Source organism: Astatotilapia calliptera, chromosome 1 (genome assembly GCF_964374335.1).
Source record: "Astatotilapia calliptera chromosome 1, fAstCal68.1, whole genome shotgun sequence".
Taxonomy (NCBI): domain Eukaryota; kingdom Metazoa; phylum Chordata; class Actinopteri; order Cichliformes; family Cichlidae; genus Astatotilapia; species Astatotilapia calliptera.
Window position 1 is genome coordinate 9,108,319 of NC_137422.1, and position 20,887 is coordinate 9,129,205.

Consider the following 20,887-nt stretch of genomic DNA (forward strand, 5'->3'; position numbering starts at 1 on the left):
CATCATTTTAGGTGGGGGAACTTGCACAATCGGTGGCTGACTAAATACTTTTTTGCCCCACTGTATATAGGGCAAAATGTGGTTGAGCTTGTAACCGAATGTGTGCCTGCAAAAGTAAGTGTTGTACAAGACGTGCTCGAGATGATCAGATAAGAGAAGAAGAGAGCGAGCAACAGGAAACAGCTGGAGGGAAGACGGTGAAAGCGGCTCTTTAAGTGTGTTAAAGGTTGTCAAAAATATCGCTTACACAAATAAATAAAATTGAAGATTAAATACATAAAGGATAGAACCCAGAACATGATAAGTTGAACCAACTTTGAATAATTAAGAGAACAATTGATGAATACATTAGATTACTGAGGCGTAGCAGGGGGAGGAGTTTTTTTTTATACTTTACAGCAGCGGTCCCCAACCTTTTTTGCGCCACGGACCGGTTTATGCCCAACAATATTTTCACGGACCGGCCTTTAAGGTGTTGCGGATAAATTCAACAAAATAAAACTAGTACCGATACCGAAAAAAAGAAGATTTATTCATAACACACGTGAAAAGACCCAGGAAAACCGAGTTAACGATAAAAACACTAACAAAATAACACTGAAAACCGATAAAAACCCTGAAAACCATACATTTCACACCTGAGCCTCAACTCTCGCAGCCCGGTACCAAACGACTCATGGACCGGTACCGGTCATGTTAAAAGAATGTTGGAAATTTGATCAGAATACGGTGAAAATGAGAGAAACAGACATTTTTCTCAGATCATTGTGTTAAATTGTCAAAATCGCCATGTTCTCTTTAAGACTATCAGCTCTACTCTAAACAACCCTGAAAGCCTCTGCTGACACGTGTCATCAGTTCCTTTCTTTCTTTGTAAACAAGGTCGAGTCTGTCAGGTCAGCAATAGTACTTCCTACAGATGACCCATCAGTGTTTATTCCATGACTGTAAACATGTTTCCATTCGTCACTTCAGTCTTTACTCTGAAATACAGGAAATGACATCATGGCTCAAAATCTTTGTCGTTCAAACAATTCTTTATTTAACATTTTTTTAACTTTATTTAACAAAATACATTCAATAAAAACTTCAACTGAAACTGATTTTTAATCCAACCACTGAAAAAAAAGGTAACGACTGAACACAAACACTACAGAAGAACAATTTATAAAGATTAACATTGAACTATAGGAACAGTTTGATTCATAGCCTCATTAGAACTTTAACTTAAACTTAAGGAGAGCCGACCTGAGCTCTGTGGAGCCTGATCTCCAGGGTTTTAAGTTGGACTCTGAAACCAGAAGAGGATGTTTCTCTCTCTTCAGATTCGCTGTCGTCCTGTGATGGGAACGGTTTCAGCCCTGCGTGATCGCGCTGATGTTTGCACAGAGCAGATAATGAAGTGAATGTTTTGGCACAGTGGTAACAGTGAAACAGTTTATTAGTAACGTGGGATCGTTTGTGTGCAGAGTATGAACTGAGATTACTGAAGCTCTTGTCACACTGCTCACAGCTGTAGTTTCCTTCCATGTGTGTACGTTCATGGTTGCTACGACTACCTGAATGTGAGAAGCTTTTGTCACAGTGTCTGCACTTGTATGGTTTCTCTCCTGTGTGGACTCGTTTGTGTGTTTTAAGGTCACCTGCAGTGGTGAAGGATGACCCACACTGATCACAGAGGTGCTTTTTGACCCCACTGTGAAAGAGTTCATGTTGTTTTAAGTCACTTGATGTGGGGAAGCTTCTCCCACATTCTTTGCAGTATTTCAGTTTGTCTCCAGTGTGTTTACGTTGATGTATTTTTAGGCTGGCTTGGTGACTGAAAGTTTTTCCACAGATGTCACAACGAAAGTCTTTCCCACCACCACAGCGATGACAGGGTTGAGAAGTGGATCCATCTGTGTCGCTCTGCTTCTAAACAAAGACACAAAGACAGTGTAAGTCAGTCCTTCAACACTTTTATCCTGAAAGTCGCCTGAAATAAAGAGCATCTCTGCAGACGTCCAATTACATTTTACTGTTTCGATTAACACACTCAGTTTACTGGGCTACAATAACTACAATACTACCACCATAATACTACAGCAATACTTATTTAATATTACAGTAACATCTGACTTACACTTAAATGAAATGAAAACCTGAATAATGGCTCAGAGCTACTCTTCGGTGCAGTAGAAGTGCTAACATGCTAACACAATTTAATGAGCAGACTTGTTCCAAACAGTCAGACTGAACTTACAAGAATAAAATAAAAATACAAACCTCACAGTAACTGCACTTGTAGAGTCTCTTTCTGGTGTGGATCTGTTGGTGTTGTCTCAGGTACTGTGGAGTTTTAAAAGTCTTCTCACACAGGTCACATTGATAAGGTCTCTCCTCAGTGTGGGTAAACATGTGGCGTTGTAACTGTGCGTCTGTTGTAAAGTATTTGCCACACTGATCACACCAGTACACATCTTCTCCAGTGTGAATGCGTAGGTGTATATTTCGGTACCATAGCTGGCTGAACGTTTTTCCACAGATGTCACAGCTGTATGCCTTAATTCCAGAGTGGGTAACTAGATGTCTCTGTAAGTGGCTACTGTGAATAAAAGCTCTGCCACACTGATCACAGCTGTAAGCTTTAACTCCACTGTGGACGACTTGGTGTCTTTTCAGGGAATTCTTCCAGGAAAACGACTTTCCACACAAGTCACAGCTGAACGGTCTCTCTCCAGTGTGGATGAGCTGATGTTGTTTTAGTTTAAACTTCCAGGTAAAATCCTTCCCACACTCGTCACAGGTGTTTTTTTTCTCTCTCTTTCTTCTGTGAGGTTTGTCGGCCTCCTGAGAGCGCTGACTTCTCGGTCCACGTTGGTCCTGCAGTGACAGAGATACAAACAGAGGCAGTGAGTGAAATGCAGTCATTAAACAAACTGAAGCTTCAAACTCCCTCCATTAACACTAGTTTTAAACCTGAAGGTGGAGTGTGGCACCAAACACCTTAAAGGTCTCTTATCCCCACCTACTGGTAGTAGTAACACATTACATCCAACCTGCTGTTAAAGATAATTAATCATTGTTCAAACACTCTAAAATCATGCCCATCCATCCTGCCTGTGCACAAATATTAATGCTAACACACTCAGAATAGTAATAAATGTTTACCAGGTCTGTACTTTTTTATATTTCCTGTTTGTTTCCTATTATATATTTCTATAATTGTATAATTTATTCGATAATAATAAATCATATGTAACAGTTACTAGCTTGGTTCAGTGAAGGATGATGTCAGAGTCTGACTGTAACCTGACGTTTTTTTTTACTTTTACTCGCTACATAAAAAAAAAAAAAAAAAAATCTGTATTTTCTACTCCTTACATTTTCAACACAGGCTTGTTACTTTTGGTTTAAGTCATTTGAGGGGAGTTATTTCATCACTGCGGGCTTCAAAGATCAAATTGATTTGAGCCTAAACAGTAACACATGAAATCCAATCCTGCATCATACACCAGGCTGTGTGGTAAAGTCCTATAAATGGAGCATGTAACGATCACTGTAACACAAACCGTAAATCTTATCTGAGTTTAAAGGTTTAAATCACCGTCAATTTCATCCTTCTATGATTCAGAGTTTGGTGACATCCTTATCATACAGAGTTCCGTTGGCTGAGTTGGGAAAAAGTTCTCAATAGAGTTTTTGAGCTCAGCAAGGAAATCTGTCAGTTCATGGTGTGAGATTATTATATTATCTTATGCCACGTTATACCCCTAATTAAAGATAGTGAAATTATTATGTAGTTTTAGTTTGCATTATTCTCCTGACTTTGAAGAAGGTGACAACTATTACAGTTATTAAACTGATTTGTATTACATTAGACTGCTGATTTATTGTGAATGAGTGATATTGTTTTATGATGCATTATACTGCTGAGGTATAAGAAATACTGTTTTCAGAGAGTCATGGCCTTATTTGTCTGATTAGAAGAGAACAGAGCATACCGGAGAGGTTTTCTGCCCCATCTCATCAGGAGGAGATAAAACAGGGAGCCAAGGCCGTCACTTAGGCGCCGTAAGAGAGAAAGAATGTGAATGTTTAGGTTTTATGACTAGGTGGAGGGGGGCTGAAGCTATAAGAATGTGAGAAACACTCAGACGCTTCGAGATCAGGCGGACACCCTCCCGCGCTCATCTCCCCTCCGGATGGTTTATGCTCAAAAGTGTTGAATTGTATGGAATAAAAGATTGTTGATTGAGCATTTATACACCGAGTATTGTCCTTCCTTCAGCCCAAAGATCAAAAGAATTGGGAGATTTAACAATGGACATGGCATGTATGATGCAGTGAAGGCATTTCAAGTGAAGCTGTCACAAATGCACCAGTGCAACCTGTCTCACTTTCCCTGTTGCCAAGTAATGTTGAACCAAGTCGGCGCACTTTGCTGATAAACTGAGCGCACTGAGTTCGCGGCGCTTTGGTGACTGTGAAGCACAAAAAGAGAATTTCAAGCTTCTTCTTTACGTGGAAACTGCACCTGTGCAGATTCAGATGGAGCTGCAGTGTAATGGTACACTCAAGGCAAAGTACGACACTGAATGGCCTGCACAGTTTATTAGTTCCATTCCTGCAGCAATGCCCCAGCTCCGTCTACATGCAGCTCCAACCTTGTGTATGTTTTCATTTATTTTTTCTGGGGTTTTTGCAGCATGTTCATATTTCTAACTTGCATAATTTTGACAGGATATATTTTTATGAAGATCAAAACATTTAAAGTTAAAGTTGATTTTTTAAGTTTATTTATTCTGGAATAAAATTCCTGTCTGTTTTTATTCATATTTCTGTTTAAAAAACATGGTTTTAGTGTGTTCAATAAATGTTTATCTTGTTTGGCACGCGACCTAAAGTGTGCCTTGAGTTTTGCTCCCTGTGCAGTTGAGTTTGACACCCCTGGTGTAGAGGATGGAAATCAGCCAGGACAACTCATGAAACATCTGCAGACATCTGGTTGAATTCAGTTGTGTACATCCACAGAGAGCAGCAGGTCAGCTGATCACAGCCTGTACATTAAGAACATCGACTGGAGCTCTCAACAGAAATGATTGTGAGCTGTGACTCTTTTCCCCACACTGAGCCACTACAGCTGATTTTAGGGTTGAATCCTGCTGAATCCCACTTTAACCTCTTCCCTGCCCATTTTCCTCTTTAGAGGCAAAGTCACCCTCTACAATGTAGGCATTGTATTATTACATGAATATTACATTACATTAATATAGCACAAGGTTCAGTTAGTTTTGCATAAAATATATATCAGTACTTCATCTTTTACCCCTTTAAGACCTACCATAGAACCAAGAGCTTATGTTTATATTTTTACTAGAGATGGCACGATACCACTTTTTTATGTCCGATACCATAAATTTGGATATCTACCGATACCGATATGAATCCGTATTTTTTAATCAACAGAACTGTTTTTTTTAAAATATCTTGCTGTTTTTGTATAAGTTCATACTCAAGTTAAAAAACAAAACACTAAAGCTATTCTGTTATACCTGTATGCAAAAAATACACAGCACCCAAATATTTCATAGTTCAGTAATAGTGATCAATCTAATACACTTAATCCTACTCCATCCTCCCTATTCTGGTATTTTAAGGAGTAAGTAACCTAAATAATAGGGCTCTAAAACTCCCAGCAAAAAAAAAAATAGATAGGGAATCACCCACCCTCCACTTCATGATGCTTAATCAACATAATCAACTTTAATTTGATGCAGTGTGAAAAAAGATTCACAGAAATCAATTATTTTTCAAGAATAATTAAATAGATTCAACATCTTTCTTCAACAGAATTGCAGACTGCACAGATGGTACCTTCCCAAAGGAAAAAGTAGTAAAGCTTACTAGGGTATATTAGGCTTAGTTACTATATACAGTCATGGACTTCTATACATTTTACATCAGATTAAAACTTTGGGTGTAAGATTCAGATAATTATTTATTAAAATCTAGACATTTTAAATGAGAATAAGAAAGAAAAGGATGTCTTTGTGCCCCCTTTTCCCTGTTAATGCCCTATCGGCCACCCTGGCTAAACTTTGCTAGATCCGCCCCTGCACAGTTACCAGCCGTCAGCTAGAAAAGGATCCTGGTGTAGAAAGTAATATTAAATAAATTCTAACAACAGCTTATCAAGGTTAAACGTGCTGCTGTTGTTCAGCTGCTGGTTTCCTCTTTCTGGCGCGAAGTGGGCAATAAACAAACAAGAGAGACGGACTCGCGACAGAAAAGCCGATCAGCTGATCATGATTTCATGACTGAAGTAGCAGCAGGAGAGGGAGGGGGAGAGAAGAGGCAGTCGCTCCATATATGTTCCATCGCAGGAATGCTTTACAAACATTCAGAGACGAACTTACACACTTGCTTTACTTCTCTCTGGGATAACTTCCTCGGAGATGAAATGCCGGATTGGTAGCGAGGCTACAAATACACACAGCCGCTCTATCACGTGAGCACACTGCTCCGACGTGCTACGGTTATGAGCCGAGTTACGCCATGTCGCAAGTTTTGTGAGGTGCTTTTTTGAAATTTAATGGATCGGATTACATTTTTTATTTCTCTCCGATATCAGATCCAGTAATTTACGTCAGTATCGAACCAATACGATACGTGATATCGGATCGGTCCATCTCTAATTTTTACATGCCCTTAATGCAGGGCTCTAGAGTGCGACCAATTTGGTCGCAAATGCGACCAAATTTTTCAGTGGTGCGACTAAAAAATATATTTGCTTGCACCTGTGCGACCAAATGTTCGGGTAGCAAAAAAATAAAAAATAAAAAATCTGCAACCTTCCCTGTGGTCAACAACAGACACACATTATGCCCCTATCGTGGACTAAACCAATCAGAGATAGTAAGGGGCGGGACCTCTCTGATTGGCCGTGGTCCAGTTGAAAGTGCAGGTGGAAGTGGGAGGTGAGTAGCTTGAATAAAGCGATATCAATTCATTAAATCCTGAATCGACTTTTAAATATAACTGTGTTTTGCCAGAAACGCCAGATTCTCAGATTAAAGCTCACAAAACCATTTCAACAACAACCAAACAGCAAATGAGAGCAGGTACACGGACTCCACACAAAGACGTAAACACAGAGCCAACGCATCAGAATCAGCTTTGTCTTTCTCGGCTTTCTCAGCTTAGCGATCCTGATGCGTCCGGTCCACGCTGTGATTACGTCTTTTTGCGCTGATTCTGAGCTGCAGGTTTTGTCTCTCTCCAACCAAAATTCACTGAGCCAGCAGCAAAAGAAGCAGCAAACTGCGCTTCACATTTGATCAATGTCGTCATGAATTTTGCTGTTTTGCTTCCACGACTATTAAAATCACACTTCATGCACAGCTAGCTCTCTCTCTCTCTCTCTCTGTACTTCAAGAACAGTTTCCCGTCTCCAATCTCTGTTTTCTGTATTATTCATTCGCTTATTACCCACCAGTCTACCGCTGTTTACGGCGCTGTGGCTGCTGTCTTTTTCTATTCTTTTTTTCACTTAAATGACATCGGACAAGAAAGCCTATTTTTTCTGTTGTTCAATACTGAAGAAATTTAAACTTTATATGCAGAACATTGTAGAATATTTTGAAGGTTATCTGCTATAAAAAGCCAGACAAGGAAAATCTCCTTCATGTTTTTCTGTGTTTTATTCTCAGTTACTTTCACACAAAGGCATCTGCTGTGATGTTCACAATTCTGAAGAAGTCAGTACTGATAAATGATCAGAATTATAATATTTCTGACTGTCTGAGGCTAAGTTGAATCGAATCGGGACTTTGAAAACCGGAATCGAATGGATTATAGAAATCAGTGATGATACCCAGCCCTAGTGAGCAGCCTAGGCACGACAGAAGTGGATGTAGCTGTAATAGGAAAAGAACTATTGCTAACTTTTCTGTTAAGTTAAGGCCTGATCCTTCTGAAATTCATAGCCAGTGCTCTGACACGGTGTCATCAATCTTTGAATGCTGAAAAAGCACAGTGTATCCAGAAAAACACATTATATTATATAAATTATTATAAAATTTGTGTGCGCCTAACTTTTGTGCTGGTACACCTAACTTTTTAAAGTTAGGCGTACCGGCAAAAAGTTAGTCTAGAGCCCTGCCTTAATGCCATTTTGGGGAGCATTTCAAGTTGCTATACATCAATATGACCATTATATCCCAAATGTTAATAATATCTATGCATTAAGTCCATAGTAACTACATAAAGTGCAAAAAAACTGCAATAAAATACAAAAAAATTTAAATTGTTTTTGTTTTGTTTTTTACACATATTTGTAGTTAGAAAATTGTATCCCTCAAAACTGTAAATTTAAAAAAGTTGCACATTGTTTCCAACCACAGGAAATTTGTTTTTGAGCATTTTTGAGGAAAAACAAAAATAAATATTATAATGCAAATTTGCAAACAAACAGCATGTGCATCAAAATAAACTATTACCAACAGTGCAGTTTGAGTTCTAAGCATCCCAGAAACAATACAGAAAAGAATAAAGTCAAACATGACTTTTAAAAACACCAGTATAGGTGTCGCTGAAGGCAGGTTTTGGCAGGTAAAGTTGGACATGTGATAGTTCGCGCTGGCATCTATTCCAACATAGGAAGTGCTATGAACAGCAAAGCGTGTTTCTGGTATATTATGTTTTTTTGCTGCAAGTGCTTTTTATGCAATTTCTGCAAATACATATGTGGAAGGAAACGTGACCTAGGGCAAGCTGATGGCATAAGATGTAAGTACAACTATTCCTAAATAAAATAATTGTGTTAGCTTAAGTGCAGTTCTACCGGGATTTTAAAATTGTTACGCAAAACGGAGCATTCCTGCTCCAATAGGCCTTAAAGGGTTAATGGAGTATTTCTTAACACTAGTATCTGTCACCTTCTTTGTCGAACTCATTGTTTTCTCTGCAGTGGCTGAGCTGAGTCCAAGTAGCGTAAATGTTCCCCTGCTGCTCCGTCAGACTCTTCTCCTCCTGCTGATCAGCTGGGACACAAAACAGAACTTTGTTAGGCTCCACACTGCACTGAAGAGTCAAAGTGTCTCATATGTTCATCTGAGAGCACAAACAACAAATTTTAGCTTCCCTGGGTGAGCAACTTGTTTAAAACATACACAAAAGGTTTGAGCACCGATACCAAATTCAGCAGTATGGCACACCAGTACCAGGAGAGCAATTCCTCTTTAAAAAAAGCCCTGGCAAAGAACAAAAACAGAACAATCGATGGACCTGCATAAACGAGTACAGTGTTTCCCAACCACTGTGCCGCGGCATATATACGTGTGCCGTGAGAACTGATCAGGTGTGCCGTGGAAGATTATCCTATCTGAGTGGGTGTAGAAATCTGAGCCATGATCTGAGTAACCCTCATCACTCAGTCACACTCCGATTCTCTACTTATATCAAGTCCATTGCACTACTTTCAAGCATTCTGCAACCTGTCCTCTAATTTATTCTTACTGTCTTACTGTTTATATTGTTTTCCATGCACGGTTGGTGTGGAGCACCCACAATTTAGTTGAATATGTACAAAGACAATAAAAGACTATTCTATTCTATTTTAAAAAACTCTGCAGTACTTTTAAAACACAGATCCCCTCTTGGGGTTCGAGGCTGTATTTGTTTTAAAAATGAATCTCTGGTATCTCTGGCCTATCATTATTATTTTGCTAACAGTTAATCAGGCTCATTTACTGAATACTGATCAGAATTTATCAAATTATCTTTGAAATGATTCTAACAACAGGCCTCTCAGAGTGAGGCCAGTTTTTACAATCACATGCCCTGTGGGCTGACACAACTTTGCTGATAAGACAAAGGCAGCTGTGTTTTAGTCTGGAATACATTTATTTTTTACCTTTCTTTTAAATTGATTTCATTATAGCACTTTTACCGCCAACATATTTGGATTTTTTGGTGCTGGAAGTGACCTTATATTGATGATGGCTGGCGTTAGCTAGCTAGCTAGCTAGCTTGGATAGCACGCTGCATTCAAAAACTATGCAGGTGCCACACAGTGACAGAGATGCTAACTAGCGCTTAGTAACAGACTAATAAAATAATAGAAACTCTGATTACACTTAGCTAATTTAAAAGCTTTCTTCTAATAATAACACTGTTTTCTTCTCTGTGTTTCATTAGCATTTGTTAATATTTTCTTGTAAATTAGTTTATAGCAGCTTGACTTGATGTAGAGGCTTTTTCTTTCAACTGGTTCACAAATAACTGACAACAGAGACCGAGGAGAGCAACAGAAAACTTCACTCAGGAGCTAAATTCAAGATTGACTGAACTCAGATCAAAGTTACCTTAGTGCTTCACTTTAGATGAGGAAGAAAAATAAACTAAAACACAAACGCAATGAAGCGGGAACTTCGCGGCTTCTTCTTCTTTGGGGTTTTTCTTTGGCGGTTAGAGCTTTAAGGTGCATTACCGCCACCTGCTGGACTAGATGGTTCTTAAACTAAAACTAGACATTTAAAAGTATTTTAATAAACAATAAAAACAAAGACAAAATGTTTCAGTGTGTTATATTCATGAACATAAACATCAGATGGCTTCAGCTTACGCTTACCCCCATTTATTTAAGAGATTTTGCTCTCTGCAGGCGAGGATTTTTTGTTTAGAGGATCTTTGTAAGCCTGTATTTACTTTAAAAGAAGGGAAGCACTTCTTCATTCTACAGAAAAGGTGACACATTACAGATGAGTTCATAAAAAGTGTCTCTGTCACTCTTTCAAGGCTCTGTCATATGGAAGAAATATAGTATCATCAGAATTCAAGTATTTTTAGACATTGAATTTATGACACTGAATTTTTATCCTCCAAATTTCCCTGCAAAAATATTCACCTGCAAAAATTCACCTGCAAAAATTCACCTGAAAAAAATTCACCTGCAAAAATTCACCTGAAAAAAATTCACCTGCAAAAATTCACCTGCAAAAATTCAACTGCAAAAGTGATGAACTTTAATGACCCAAGCCAGAGCAATCAGCACCAGATCGAGTCGAGTGGCTCTCAGCCAATTAAATTACGCTGTTTGATCACATGACACCGTTAGCCAGCAGTGTGTCTCCTAAAAGAGAGCTGTTTAAAGGTGAGTGATTAAGTTTTTCTCCTAAATAGAGATCATTACAGAACGCCTAGTCCTACTTAAAATCCCATTTATTATTATTATTTTTTTTATCATCTACTCGAACTAAGGAAAACGTTTGACTAACTCAAAGACAATTTCCACGCCTCCCCTGCCTGACTGCAGAGGCAGTTTTGAATTTAGGAGCGCCAAGATGGCAGCGGCAAACCCTGGCGGCTCTCCGGTGAGTATATATATATATATATTTTTTTATCTTCAAGTTTGTCTTTTGAAACCTTAATTTTATTTAAATCCGTTGCTCACGTATAAAGTACACAGACGGGGTCTTTGCTCAACTCGTCTGAGGCGTGTCTCACTAAGCGCTACATGCTAGCATCCTGCTAACCGAGCTACCCTTTACATGCTGTGCTTTAGAAAATAGGATACTCGTTAAAAAAAATACTCCGCAGATATTGATAGATAGACGAACACTGCAAATATAATGTTGGAAACGAGAACGGCCTTTAGTGAAGGGGTAAAATACACCATGAATAAAGCCATAGAGTGAATGGCTGCCATGGTTGCAGAACAGCCTGATTTAATGACAAGAATGGGGAAGAGTGAGGTGAAGTGAACCACAGCCACAAAACACGGTCAGACAAGGCGGCAAAAGGGCAGTGATCTGTCCGTCAGTATGAAGTTGGTGTGTGCTTTGGTGAACAAAAACTCCAGACTGGTAGCAGGAAGATGGGAGACTCGTGTTTCACTGGAATAGTGGTGAATTAAAACATCCTTTGTTGGGGACATTTCGGTGTAAATGCATCCATACAGGCAAGACAGAGGCAGACCAGACAGTGAAGAAAACAAGGCAAACATTAGAAATATAAAAACGGAAATATAGGATGAGTCGGGGATGAGTTCCTGCCCCAAGTGGAGGAGTTCAAGTATCTCGGGGTCTTGTTCGCGAGTGATGGGAGAAGGGAGCCGGAGATCGACAGACGGATTGGGGCTGCAGCTGCAGTAATGCGGACGCTGCACCGGTCCGTCGTGGTGAAGAGGGAGCTGAGTGTAAAAGCGAAGCTCTCAATTTACCGGTCGATCTACGTCCCTACCCTCACCTATGGCCTTTACATGACTAACGTCCCCTCTTCTCCCTACCTCACATTAGCCCCCATCTTTCTTCCAGGTGGAAAAGACCCGTCACCTTCTGGGAGTGGCGGCTCCCGTGGGAACAGCTCCCACCACCAAGTCCCTGAGTGAGTCTCTGTCCCCCAGCGTGAGCTCCAGCACTCTGTCCACATCCACCTCCGTCTCCTCGCAGATCTCCAGCACCACCTTTGAAAGCGTGAGAAGGAGCTGGCCACCAAGGTGAGAAAAACGTGGGCTTAGTGGGCGTTCTTGTTGCTGCCTTCTTCCTTCTCTGCTCGGTCTTGTTCCTGTTGTGTTGTAGTGCCTGCGCCTTCTGACACACACCTTCAATACTGAATACAAGCAGCTGGTGAACAGCATCAGTGACTGCAAGGTGAGAAATAATACAAAGAAATTAAAAAATAGCCTTTCTGTGTCACATCAGGGAGTTCCTATATTGACGTCTACCTCATCCTGCTGTTGTTTCACTTCAGCTTTCTCTCATCTCACCGATCGGACGTGATCCATCCGTGACGAGCTTCAGCAGTGCCACCCTCACCCCTTCCTCTACCTCCCCCTCTCTGTCGGACTCGCGCTGTGGCTCCATGGACCAGAAGTAAACATATTTTTAGGAACATTGACCTCGATCTGCAAACGGTTATTGACAGGTTATCTATTTGATTCTAACTTGGTGTGATTTGTGTTAAAGGACCCCTGAGAACAGCTCACGTGCCTCCAGTCCCTCCTGCTCAGACTGTGAAAACTTCCCGATGGTTCCCACTCTGGAGACCTCCTACCTTGCGCGGGCTGCAAAGAACGAGTTCCTGAACTTGGTGCCTGATATTGAAGAAATGCGACCAGGGTGAGTAATGCCATATTAACCCAAATACTGTCACTATGACATGTGTCTCACAGACCAAATGTAAGTCGACACTCATGTTCTCTAGTTCAAGCAGAAATGATGTGGATCGATTCAAATTCCTGAGCCTGGATGATTTCAGCTGGAAACAAACCAACTCTGCTTCTTCCTCAGATAATTCAATTCAATTTTATTTATATAGCGCCAAATCACAACAAAAGTCGCCTCAAGGCGCTTCATAGATACAGAGAAAAACCCAACAATCATATGACCCCCTATGAGCAAGCACTTTGGCGACAGTGGGAAGGAAAAACTCCCTTTTAACAGGAAGAAACCTCCAGCAGAACCAGGCTCAGGGAGGGGCGGGGCCATCTTCTGCGACCGGTTGGGGTGAGAGAAGGAAGATGGGATAAAGACATGCTGTGGAAGAGAGACAGAGGTTAATAACAGATATGATTCAATGCAGAGAGGTCTATTAATACATAGTGAGTGAGAAAGGTGACTGGAAAGGAAAAACTCAATGCATCATGGGAATCCCCGGCAGCCTACGTCTATTGCAGCATAACTAAGGGAGGATTCAGGGTCACCTGGTCCAGCCCTAACTATATGCTTTAGCAAAAAGGAAAGTTTTAAGCCTAATCTTAAAAGTAGAGATAGTGTCTGTCTCCTGAATCCAAACTGGAAGCTGGTTCCACAGAAGAGGGGCCTGAAAACTGAAGGCTCTCCCTCCCATTCTACTTTTAAATACTCTAGGAACAACAAGTAGGCCTGCAGAGCGAGAGCGAAGTGCTCTAATAGGGTGATATGGTACTACAAGGTCATTAAGATAAGATGGGGCCTAATTATTTAAGACCTTGTATGTGAGGAGCAGGATTTTGAATTCAATTCTGGATTTAACAGGAGAAATCTGCTCTCTCTTTCTAGTCCCTGTCAGGACTCTTGCTGCAGCATTTTGGATTAGCTGAAGGCTTTTCAGTGAGTTTTTTGGACATCCTGATAATAATGAATTACAGTCGTCCAGCCTGGAAGTAATAAATGGTAAATGCCCTGTATTTATATAGCGCTTTACTAGTCCCTAAGGACCCCAAAGCGCTTTACATATCCAGTCATCCACCCATTCACACACACATTCACACAATAAATGCATGAACTAGTTTTTCAGCGTCACTCTGAGACAGGATATTTCTAATTTTAGAGATGTTGCGCAAATGGAAGAACGCAGTCTTACATATTTGTTTAATATGTGCGTTGAAGGACATGTCCTGGTCAAAAATGACTCCAAGGTTCCTCACAGCGTTACTGGAGGCCAAGGTAATGCCATCCAGAGTAAGAATCTGGTTAGATACCATATTTCTAAACTTTTCAGGGCCGAGTACAATAACCTCAGTTTGATCTGAATTAAGAAGCAGAAAGTTAGCGGCCATCCAGGTCTTTATGTCTTTAAGACATTCCTGCAGTGTAACTCATTGGTGTGTGTTATCTGGCTTCATGGACAGATAGAGCTGGGTGTCATCTGCATAGCAGTGAAAATTTATGCTATGTCTTCTAATGATGCTGCCTAGGGGAAACATGTATAATGTAAACAGAATTGGTCCTAGCACTGAACCCTGTGGAACTCCATAATTAACCTCAGTGTGTGAAGAGGACTCTCCATTTACATGCACAAATTGGAGTCTATTAGATAGATATGTCACAAACCAAACTGTACACTGGTAAACTGTTACAATAAAAAAGACCGTAATTTTCTTTACTCTTCTTTATTTATGTAACTTTTGTTTTCACTGGCAATTTAGTATTAGGTTAGGACAAAAAACAAATTAGGAAGGTTAAAGACAGAACATTACTAGATTGTGGTTTTAATTAAAATGTAGCCTTTGACAATGCTGAACACATGAGAAGCTACTTTAAGGCATATCACCCAATTTGTAATATTGCTAAACATTTCTTAAGGCAGACGAGTCATGCTGGCTGGGTCAGTGTCATTTTTGTTGTAATTGATGTCTGGTTTGTTCTGTTCCCTAGTGATGGGTAGGGATGGGTACCAGTATCCGGTGTTCTGACATAATCCTTGAAATAGTAATAACACAGTATCCTCAGCAAAGATGAATTAAACAAGTTTTATTTTAATGGAAGTTTACTTCAAGTCTTCAGATTTTTACTGTCTTTTATTTGATTACTTTAAAGTATATGATTACATTAGAGTAATTAAATAAAGACAGTTTTGATGGAGCTCCTGAGCCAGCCCAAGCTCTCTATGAAGACGAGGAAAAACTCCCCTGGGGGGGCCAGACTGACGGGAAGAAACCTCGGGAAAGCCCATTCAAAGAGAGATCCCCTTTCCTGGGATGGCTGGGGGGGGGTTACAGGAATTCCAAAACACTGAAATTTAAAGTGGGCCAATTAAAAAAAATTATTTCCTGAAAAAAAGAAAGGTAATTCATACATCACACATAAATGATAACGTCTGAATTGTGTGTGTTTGTGTGTGTGTGTGATAGGCTTATCTCAGCCAAGTGTGATGCTGTAGCTCCTCCAGCGTCGGCCGCGTCTCCGGGACTTTGGTTAAACAGGCGTCCAAGAAATCCCGGCAGTCTGGAAAGAAAGGAAAGAGAAAAAACATGAAGATGATAGTTCCAGTGGTCCAAGCCATCAGTCAGTCTTGAAGTGTGACGTTTTCTTACTTTTGGACAGATGTCTTTTGAATTTCAGGCGCTTTTTGAGGAAGCTCGTGGTGTTAAAGTCCCCGGCATGAAGCGCTTCGTACAGAACCACTCCCATTTGCCATACCGTGGTGGGTCCACACCTGTAGCAACTGCGCCCGTACCACTCGGGAGGGGAGTAAATTTCTGTACCTAATAAACAGACACAATTGCAATTTCTTCTAAAACAAAAGGCGAAAATTGTGACATCTGTGAAGAGCAAGAGCAGAATATGTTACCATAGAAGACGCGGTACTGCGACTGCTCCTTAACAAAGCAGCTCAGTCCAAAGTCGATGATACGAACACGCGGTACATCTGAGCCGGTCTCAATTAGAATGTTCTCACTCTTGATGTCCCGGTGAAAGATGTGTTTATCCTCCAGGTGCTTCGCAGCATCAACCAGCTGCTTCAGAATGACCTGGAAATAGAGCAGGGCGATATGACCAAAAATATTTATCACGATATACATTTGAAAAGTTGTGATAACGATATAACTGACGATATAACTGACACTAGACAAAATACTTTACAACTCCACAACTTTATTAGTGCAAAAAACCCCATAAATGTATTTTCACTTAAACAAGCAGCTGTTTTTTTATGTGCATTAAAGTTATATAAAAATGTAACAGTGCAAATGCAAATTCCTCGCTGACAGTTTAACCAAAAGGCATTTCCAGTGGAAATTGGCCGACATATCCTCAGCATAACCATGTAAAATATCCACAAAGCTTAAAAAGAGGTTATACACACACAATACGGTAATATCACGTTGAGGTGCAGTACGTATCACTCCGCGAGGCGCCTGCCTACGATAGCCGTAATGCTCCGACAATCCATCGAGCGGTGCGGCTTTGTAGCTTAGCAAAGTCGCCGTGTACATAAAATCGTTTTGAGGTCAGTAAACACAACCAGAATTCATACATAAGGCACACGGGATTATAAGGGGCACTGTCGAGTTTCAGAAAAATCAAAGGATTGATTTTAAGTGTGCCGTATTTTCCAAACAACACGGTAATAACGGCGGCCCGCTAGCATGCGCTACCAAAAATCGTGCTTTGTTGTGTATCTGACGGACGAAAGCTAAACCAGTTCCACACCACTAAAGTTGCAGCATTTTTACAAACCAGTTCTGGTTCATCCGTTTCATTCAACGATCCACTTTTGCTCTTCTCTTTCTGCGTCACCGCCATCTGCGTATGTAAACATAGGCACTGCGCATGCGCGTTTTACCTATTCTAGCGCGATATTTCATTTTCCTATCGTTGCCCAAAATTACACCGGTATTACCGTGAATGGTATGATATAGCCCAGCCCTACCTGGAAACGATGAAAAAGACAATAATCAATCAATGGGTTAATGTTTCTCTAATACTCTGTGCTTTGATTGAATGATGTACAGTCTAAGACTCTTCTAAGGCAAGTCAACTTGCCTTGGCCTTGTCCTCTGGCAAAAATCCTCCATTTTCTTCTATGTATTTATCCAGGTCCACAGCGGGGACAGGTCTCTCCATCACCAGGATCAGCTCTCTGCCAAAGTCAAACCACTCCAACAGAGACACTGGGGCTGATGTTTCCACTGATCCATCTGCTTCAGCTGCAAGCTTCAGCATGATGGCAACTTCCACTGACACATTCTTCCCGTTATCATCCTGAAATATTTCAACAAAGTGGATGATGAGGCACAGACGTTCCACAGGTGAACGCTGCATGCAATCCACTAATGTAAAAACAATTCAAGTCTTGCACATTTACCTTCACTTTGCAGTACACTTTCCCCTTTGGGATGTGTTTGATGGCCACCTAAAAGACACAGGGCATTGATGAGCATTTCCTCAGTATGACATCATTAAAGGTGTAAAACAGCATACATCTCAGCTTACGATATTATCCCTTATCTGCATTACTGCCTGTCTTACTACCACCATCTGAACACTTACTGGTAAATGATCCTTTATGCGGTAGCCAGCAAACACTGCTCCACATCCTCCTTCTCCAAGCCGGTGCTCCTCCACGTATCTTGCTTGGAAGTCACCTAAACAGACAAACACAAATTGGGTTTTACTACAGCTGTCACACAAATTACTCTCTGCTGTACCCTAAATGTTCATTTTGCTCTTCACCTGAATATAAAAGCTAAGCTGCTTGCTACTTACGTTTCTGTTCAGCCACTGACTTTTTGGCAACGGTTTTGGTTTTGTCCTGGTCCACGTTCTTTTTCTTAGGTGGGTCCCTGGTGTCTCCCGCAGCTTTCCTTTTGCCAGCCTTTTTGTTTTTACTGCAGCTCTCTGAAATCTCTATGCTGCAGTCTGCAGATGTGGAAAACACCAAAAGCACATCAGCTTATTAGATAATAGACACAAATATCTCCCAAACACTAATATCTTCAAACTAGCAACCAGATGTACACTTAATCTACCCCTCACTCAACTAATTAGCCTACCTTTACCAGTGTCCAACCAGGAAGATGCCTGCCCCTTGTCACCGCTCACATGCTCAAGAAGTTTACGCTTTTTTGCTGTATTGGTTGTCCCCGCTTCATCTTGTTGGACCTTTCGCTTGACTCCCCCGACCACATGAGCATCTGAGCTGGTGGAAGGACCAGCCTGCTCAGTGACCCTCCTTCTTTTTATGGGGGTCGTTTTTTCAGGACTGGCCTTTCTTTTAGCCATCCTGCTCTTACAATCTATAAACAACAACAACACATTAGTGAAAAAGAGCGCTCGACATCAGGACTAGAAGGATTTTGATGTCACTGAATTTTAAATTGTTATTATATTGTAAGCAATACTAAGTTTATCCTTTTGATAAAAAACACACCAACACGAGTCCATACTAGGTCTACTAAGTCTAGATACTGATGACACTTGTTGCTCTGTTTTCACTGCTCAGTCCAAGAATAAACTTGTCACATTATTTTACCAAAAGACAAAGTGCCCCAGTAACCTTTCTTTGATTAGACATGTTGCACTCAGGTTAGTTTCAATCAAAACCAGGATTTAAATCCTCTAAAAATGAATCATTTTATACACAGAGCCTCAACATTGTTAGAAATGTACATTCTGTTATTTAGGGGATTTTATTTTTTACTTACTTTGATCTCCTGGATCTTTCTTATCTGCCTCAGTCGTAACTTTTCTTGTTTCCTTTTTCATCTTAATTTTTAAAATAGAAAATGTCACCTTAATGAGTGAATAGTTCTTCAAATGTCTGGATGCTTGACTTTTCTAACTAAGCTGTATAAGTCAGTTCTGTAAGTGAGCTTTAAAAGTAAACTCCGGAGACTATGGCAACACAACATTAGAACCTTGCCTTTTAGTGACATCACTAAAAGGCAAGTAGTTTAAAGAAAAACACTCTGGCATTTCATATAATTCAGTAATTTCACATTAAACTTTCTTTCATTATCCTTTCATTATTTGTTTAAAGACTTGATGTGTGGATGCTACTATGAAGACTTCTAGTTGAGCAAACACTAATAAACACTGACTAGTTTATCTGAGATAAAATATAACACTTTTTTATTAAGTCAGTGTTAACTCTGTTTTTTTCTGTTAGGATCATTCAATAGTATCAGAAGAGAAAAGAAAAGTATGTTTTGTTTTTTTTTTCTTCAAGATCTGTTCACATGTACTTAGCAAGAGTGAGTACACAGCGTTAAAAAATGGTACTTAGTGTAGTGAGGAAGGCGAAAAGCAAAGAGAGCATATGAAGGTAATATTGAAGAAGGCGCAGTTTTGAAGTGGTGAAAGGCAAAGGCATGAGTGCAAGCGTAATAAAAGGTAATAGGAGAGATGTCGAGCAGGCGGAGGACTTGGCTGGAGCAGGAAAAGGCAAAAGGGGAAACGCGAGTGCACGTCTGAAACTTCACTGTCAGTGAATCCTAATTCTTAAGACTAACTAAGAAGAATAAATCTATGTATGAATGTCGTTTTGAGCACATCTCCTCTTTCTACTGATCAATTCTTCCACCTAGTGGATAGATGATAGTATTGCAGCTTGTCTCGTCACCTGTTGTGTGTTTTGTGTGCTCCAGAACCTGCGTCCTGTTGGAGTACTGTACGTAAAACACACAAACGCTGGAGTGAACACAGCTGCTGAACATCTCTATATTCATAACTTCTTCCTGTTATCTCATATCTGTCTCCCTTCATCTGTGTAGGAACGGTGTACAGATGTATGAGTATGTCACTCCTGCTCCTCCACCTAACACCTCCACTCCAAAGTAAGTTTGCTCTGCTGCTTTGGTTCACTGATCTGCAAGTATCTGTCATTTGTTTGCAGATGTCTGCAGGAATTATTGTAATGATCCATTAATGGTGCCTGATTTCATTCAGTTTTACAGCTTGTCTCGTGTTTTTGAACTGCTTCCCTCACAGTTGTACACAGTGCTAACATGTGCTCTTACTCTGTGTTTTATTCCTGAAGAAAAAGAAAGTGCCCAGCCCAGCAGGATGAAGATGGGCCATACGTCAAGAAGCCGCCAAATGCCTTCATGCTCTATCTCAAAGAGCAGAGGCCAAAGGTCATTGCTGAACTCAACATCCCTGGAAATGCAGCCGTAAATGCAGTGGTGGGACAGAGAGTAAGTGTGTAACTCTGCATACATTTATGCATCTGTTAATGTTGTCTGCTCATGTTTTTGCATGTGTCCCAGCTGTCTTGTAGTTATGTGTAGTAGCAGTGCTCACAGTGTGTTCTTATGATCTTCTGTCCACAGTGGAAGTCGCTTTCAAACGACCAGAAAGCCAGATATTTCAAGCAGGCTGAAACAGAAAGACAGAATCATGCCAAAGAGCATCCAGCCTGGTCGACCAAAGAAAACTATGTATGTCCAACAATAATTTCATTATAGACGATTGGACTGATTTCAATTGAATTAAACTGTTACTCCTGTTATTTCAACATCTGTCTTTGTGTAAATAAATGAAAAAACAAACAAAAGATGCTTCTGTCATAAGTTACAGCAGGATGAAACAACCTTCATGTAGTTCTTGTTTTTAACACTGCAAACCTTCTTTAGTTCTTTTGTTTCCTTTCATATTCAGCACACATCTGTCAGTGTCCACTAACTGTCAGGGAAAAGCCA

General features: G+C 40.4%; 3 protein-coding genes and 1 long non-coding RNA gene across 7 annotated transcripts; 2 read left to right on the forward strand and 2 right to left on the reverse strand.

Annotated features, from left to right (window-relative positions):
• Positions 1 to 887: 887 nt before the first annotated feature.
• LOC113010608 (uncharacterized) lies at positions 888 to 10,736 on the reverse strand. Its single transcript, XM_026149768.2, has 4 exons — positions 10,347 to 10,736; positions 8,919 to 9,023; positions 2,266 to 2,862; positions 888 to 1,914 (listed from the first exon to the last, which is right to left on the reverse strand). The coding sequence occupies exons 2-4, from the start codon at positions 8,934 to 8,936 to the stop codon at positions 1,234 to 1,236; spliced, it is 1,296 nt and encodes a 431-aa protein (XP_026005553.2). The 5' UTR covers positions 8,937 to 9,023; positions 10,347 to 10,736; the 3' UTR covers positions 888 to 1,233.
• Positions 10,737 to 11,142: 406 nt separating this feature from the next.
• LOC145428917 (uncharacterized) lies at positions 11,143 to 12,854 on the forward strand. The gene is made up of 3 exons (XR_013909268.1): positions 11,143 to 11,354; positions 12,297 to 12,632; positions 12,733 to 12,854. It is a non-coding gene; the product is annotated as an uncharacterized LOC145428917 (long non-coding RNA).
• An 18-nt stretch (positions 12,855 to 12,872) lies between these two features.
• Positions 12,873 to 20,742, forward strand: LOC113010668 (transcription factor 7-like 1-B). Of its 4 annotated transcripts, none has more exons than XR_013909265.1 (4): positions 12,900 to 13,100; positions 17,286 to 17,497; positions 20,227 to 20,383; positions 20,519 to 20,742. XR_013909265.1 is itself a non-coding variant. In XM_080301854.1 (4 exons), the coding sequence occupies exons 1-4, from the start codon at positions 17,473 to 17,475 to the stop codon at positions 20,651 to 20,653; spliced, it is 414 nt and encodes a 137-aa protein (XP_080157980.1). In that variant the 5' UTR covers positions 17,358 to 17,472; the 3' UTR covers positions 20,654 to 20,742. The 4 variants fall into 4 exon arrangements, 3 of the variants coding, with proteins under 3 accessions (XP_080157982.1, XP_080157980.1, XP_080157986.1); XM_080301854.1 differs by lacking the exon at positions 12,900 to 13,100 and adding an exon at positions 19,961 to 20,057 and having other exon boundaries at positions 17,358 to 17,497; XM_080301860.1 differs by lacking the exon at positions 12,900 to 13,100 and adding an exon at positions 19,961 to 20,023 and having other exon boundaries at positions 17,358 to 17,497.
• Positions 15,201 to 19,242, reverse strand: LOC113010611 (serine/threonine-protein kinase pim-1-like). The gene is made up of 9 exons (XM_026149774.2): positions 18,893 to 19,242; positions 18,242 to 18,484; positions 17,955 to 18,107; positions 17,739 to 17,833; positions 17,554 to 17,601; positions 17,232 to 17,450; positions 16,036 to 16,216; positions 15,779 to 15,949; positions 15,201 to 15,689 (listed from the first exon to the last, which is right to left on the reverse strand). Exons 1-9 carry the CDS (start codon positions 18,951 to 18,953, stop codon positions 15,598 to 15,600), a joined length of 1,263 nt encoding a protein of 420 aa, XP_026005559.1. The 5' UTR covers positions 18,954 to 19,242; the 3' UTR covers positions 15,201 to 15,597.
• Positions 20,743 to 20,887: the final 145 nt, after the last annotated feature.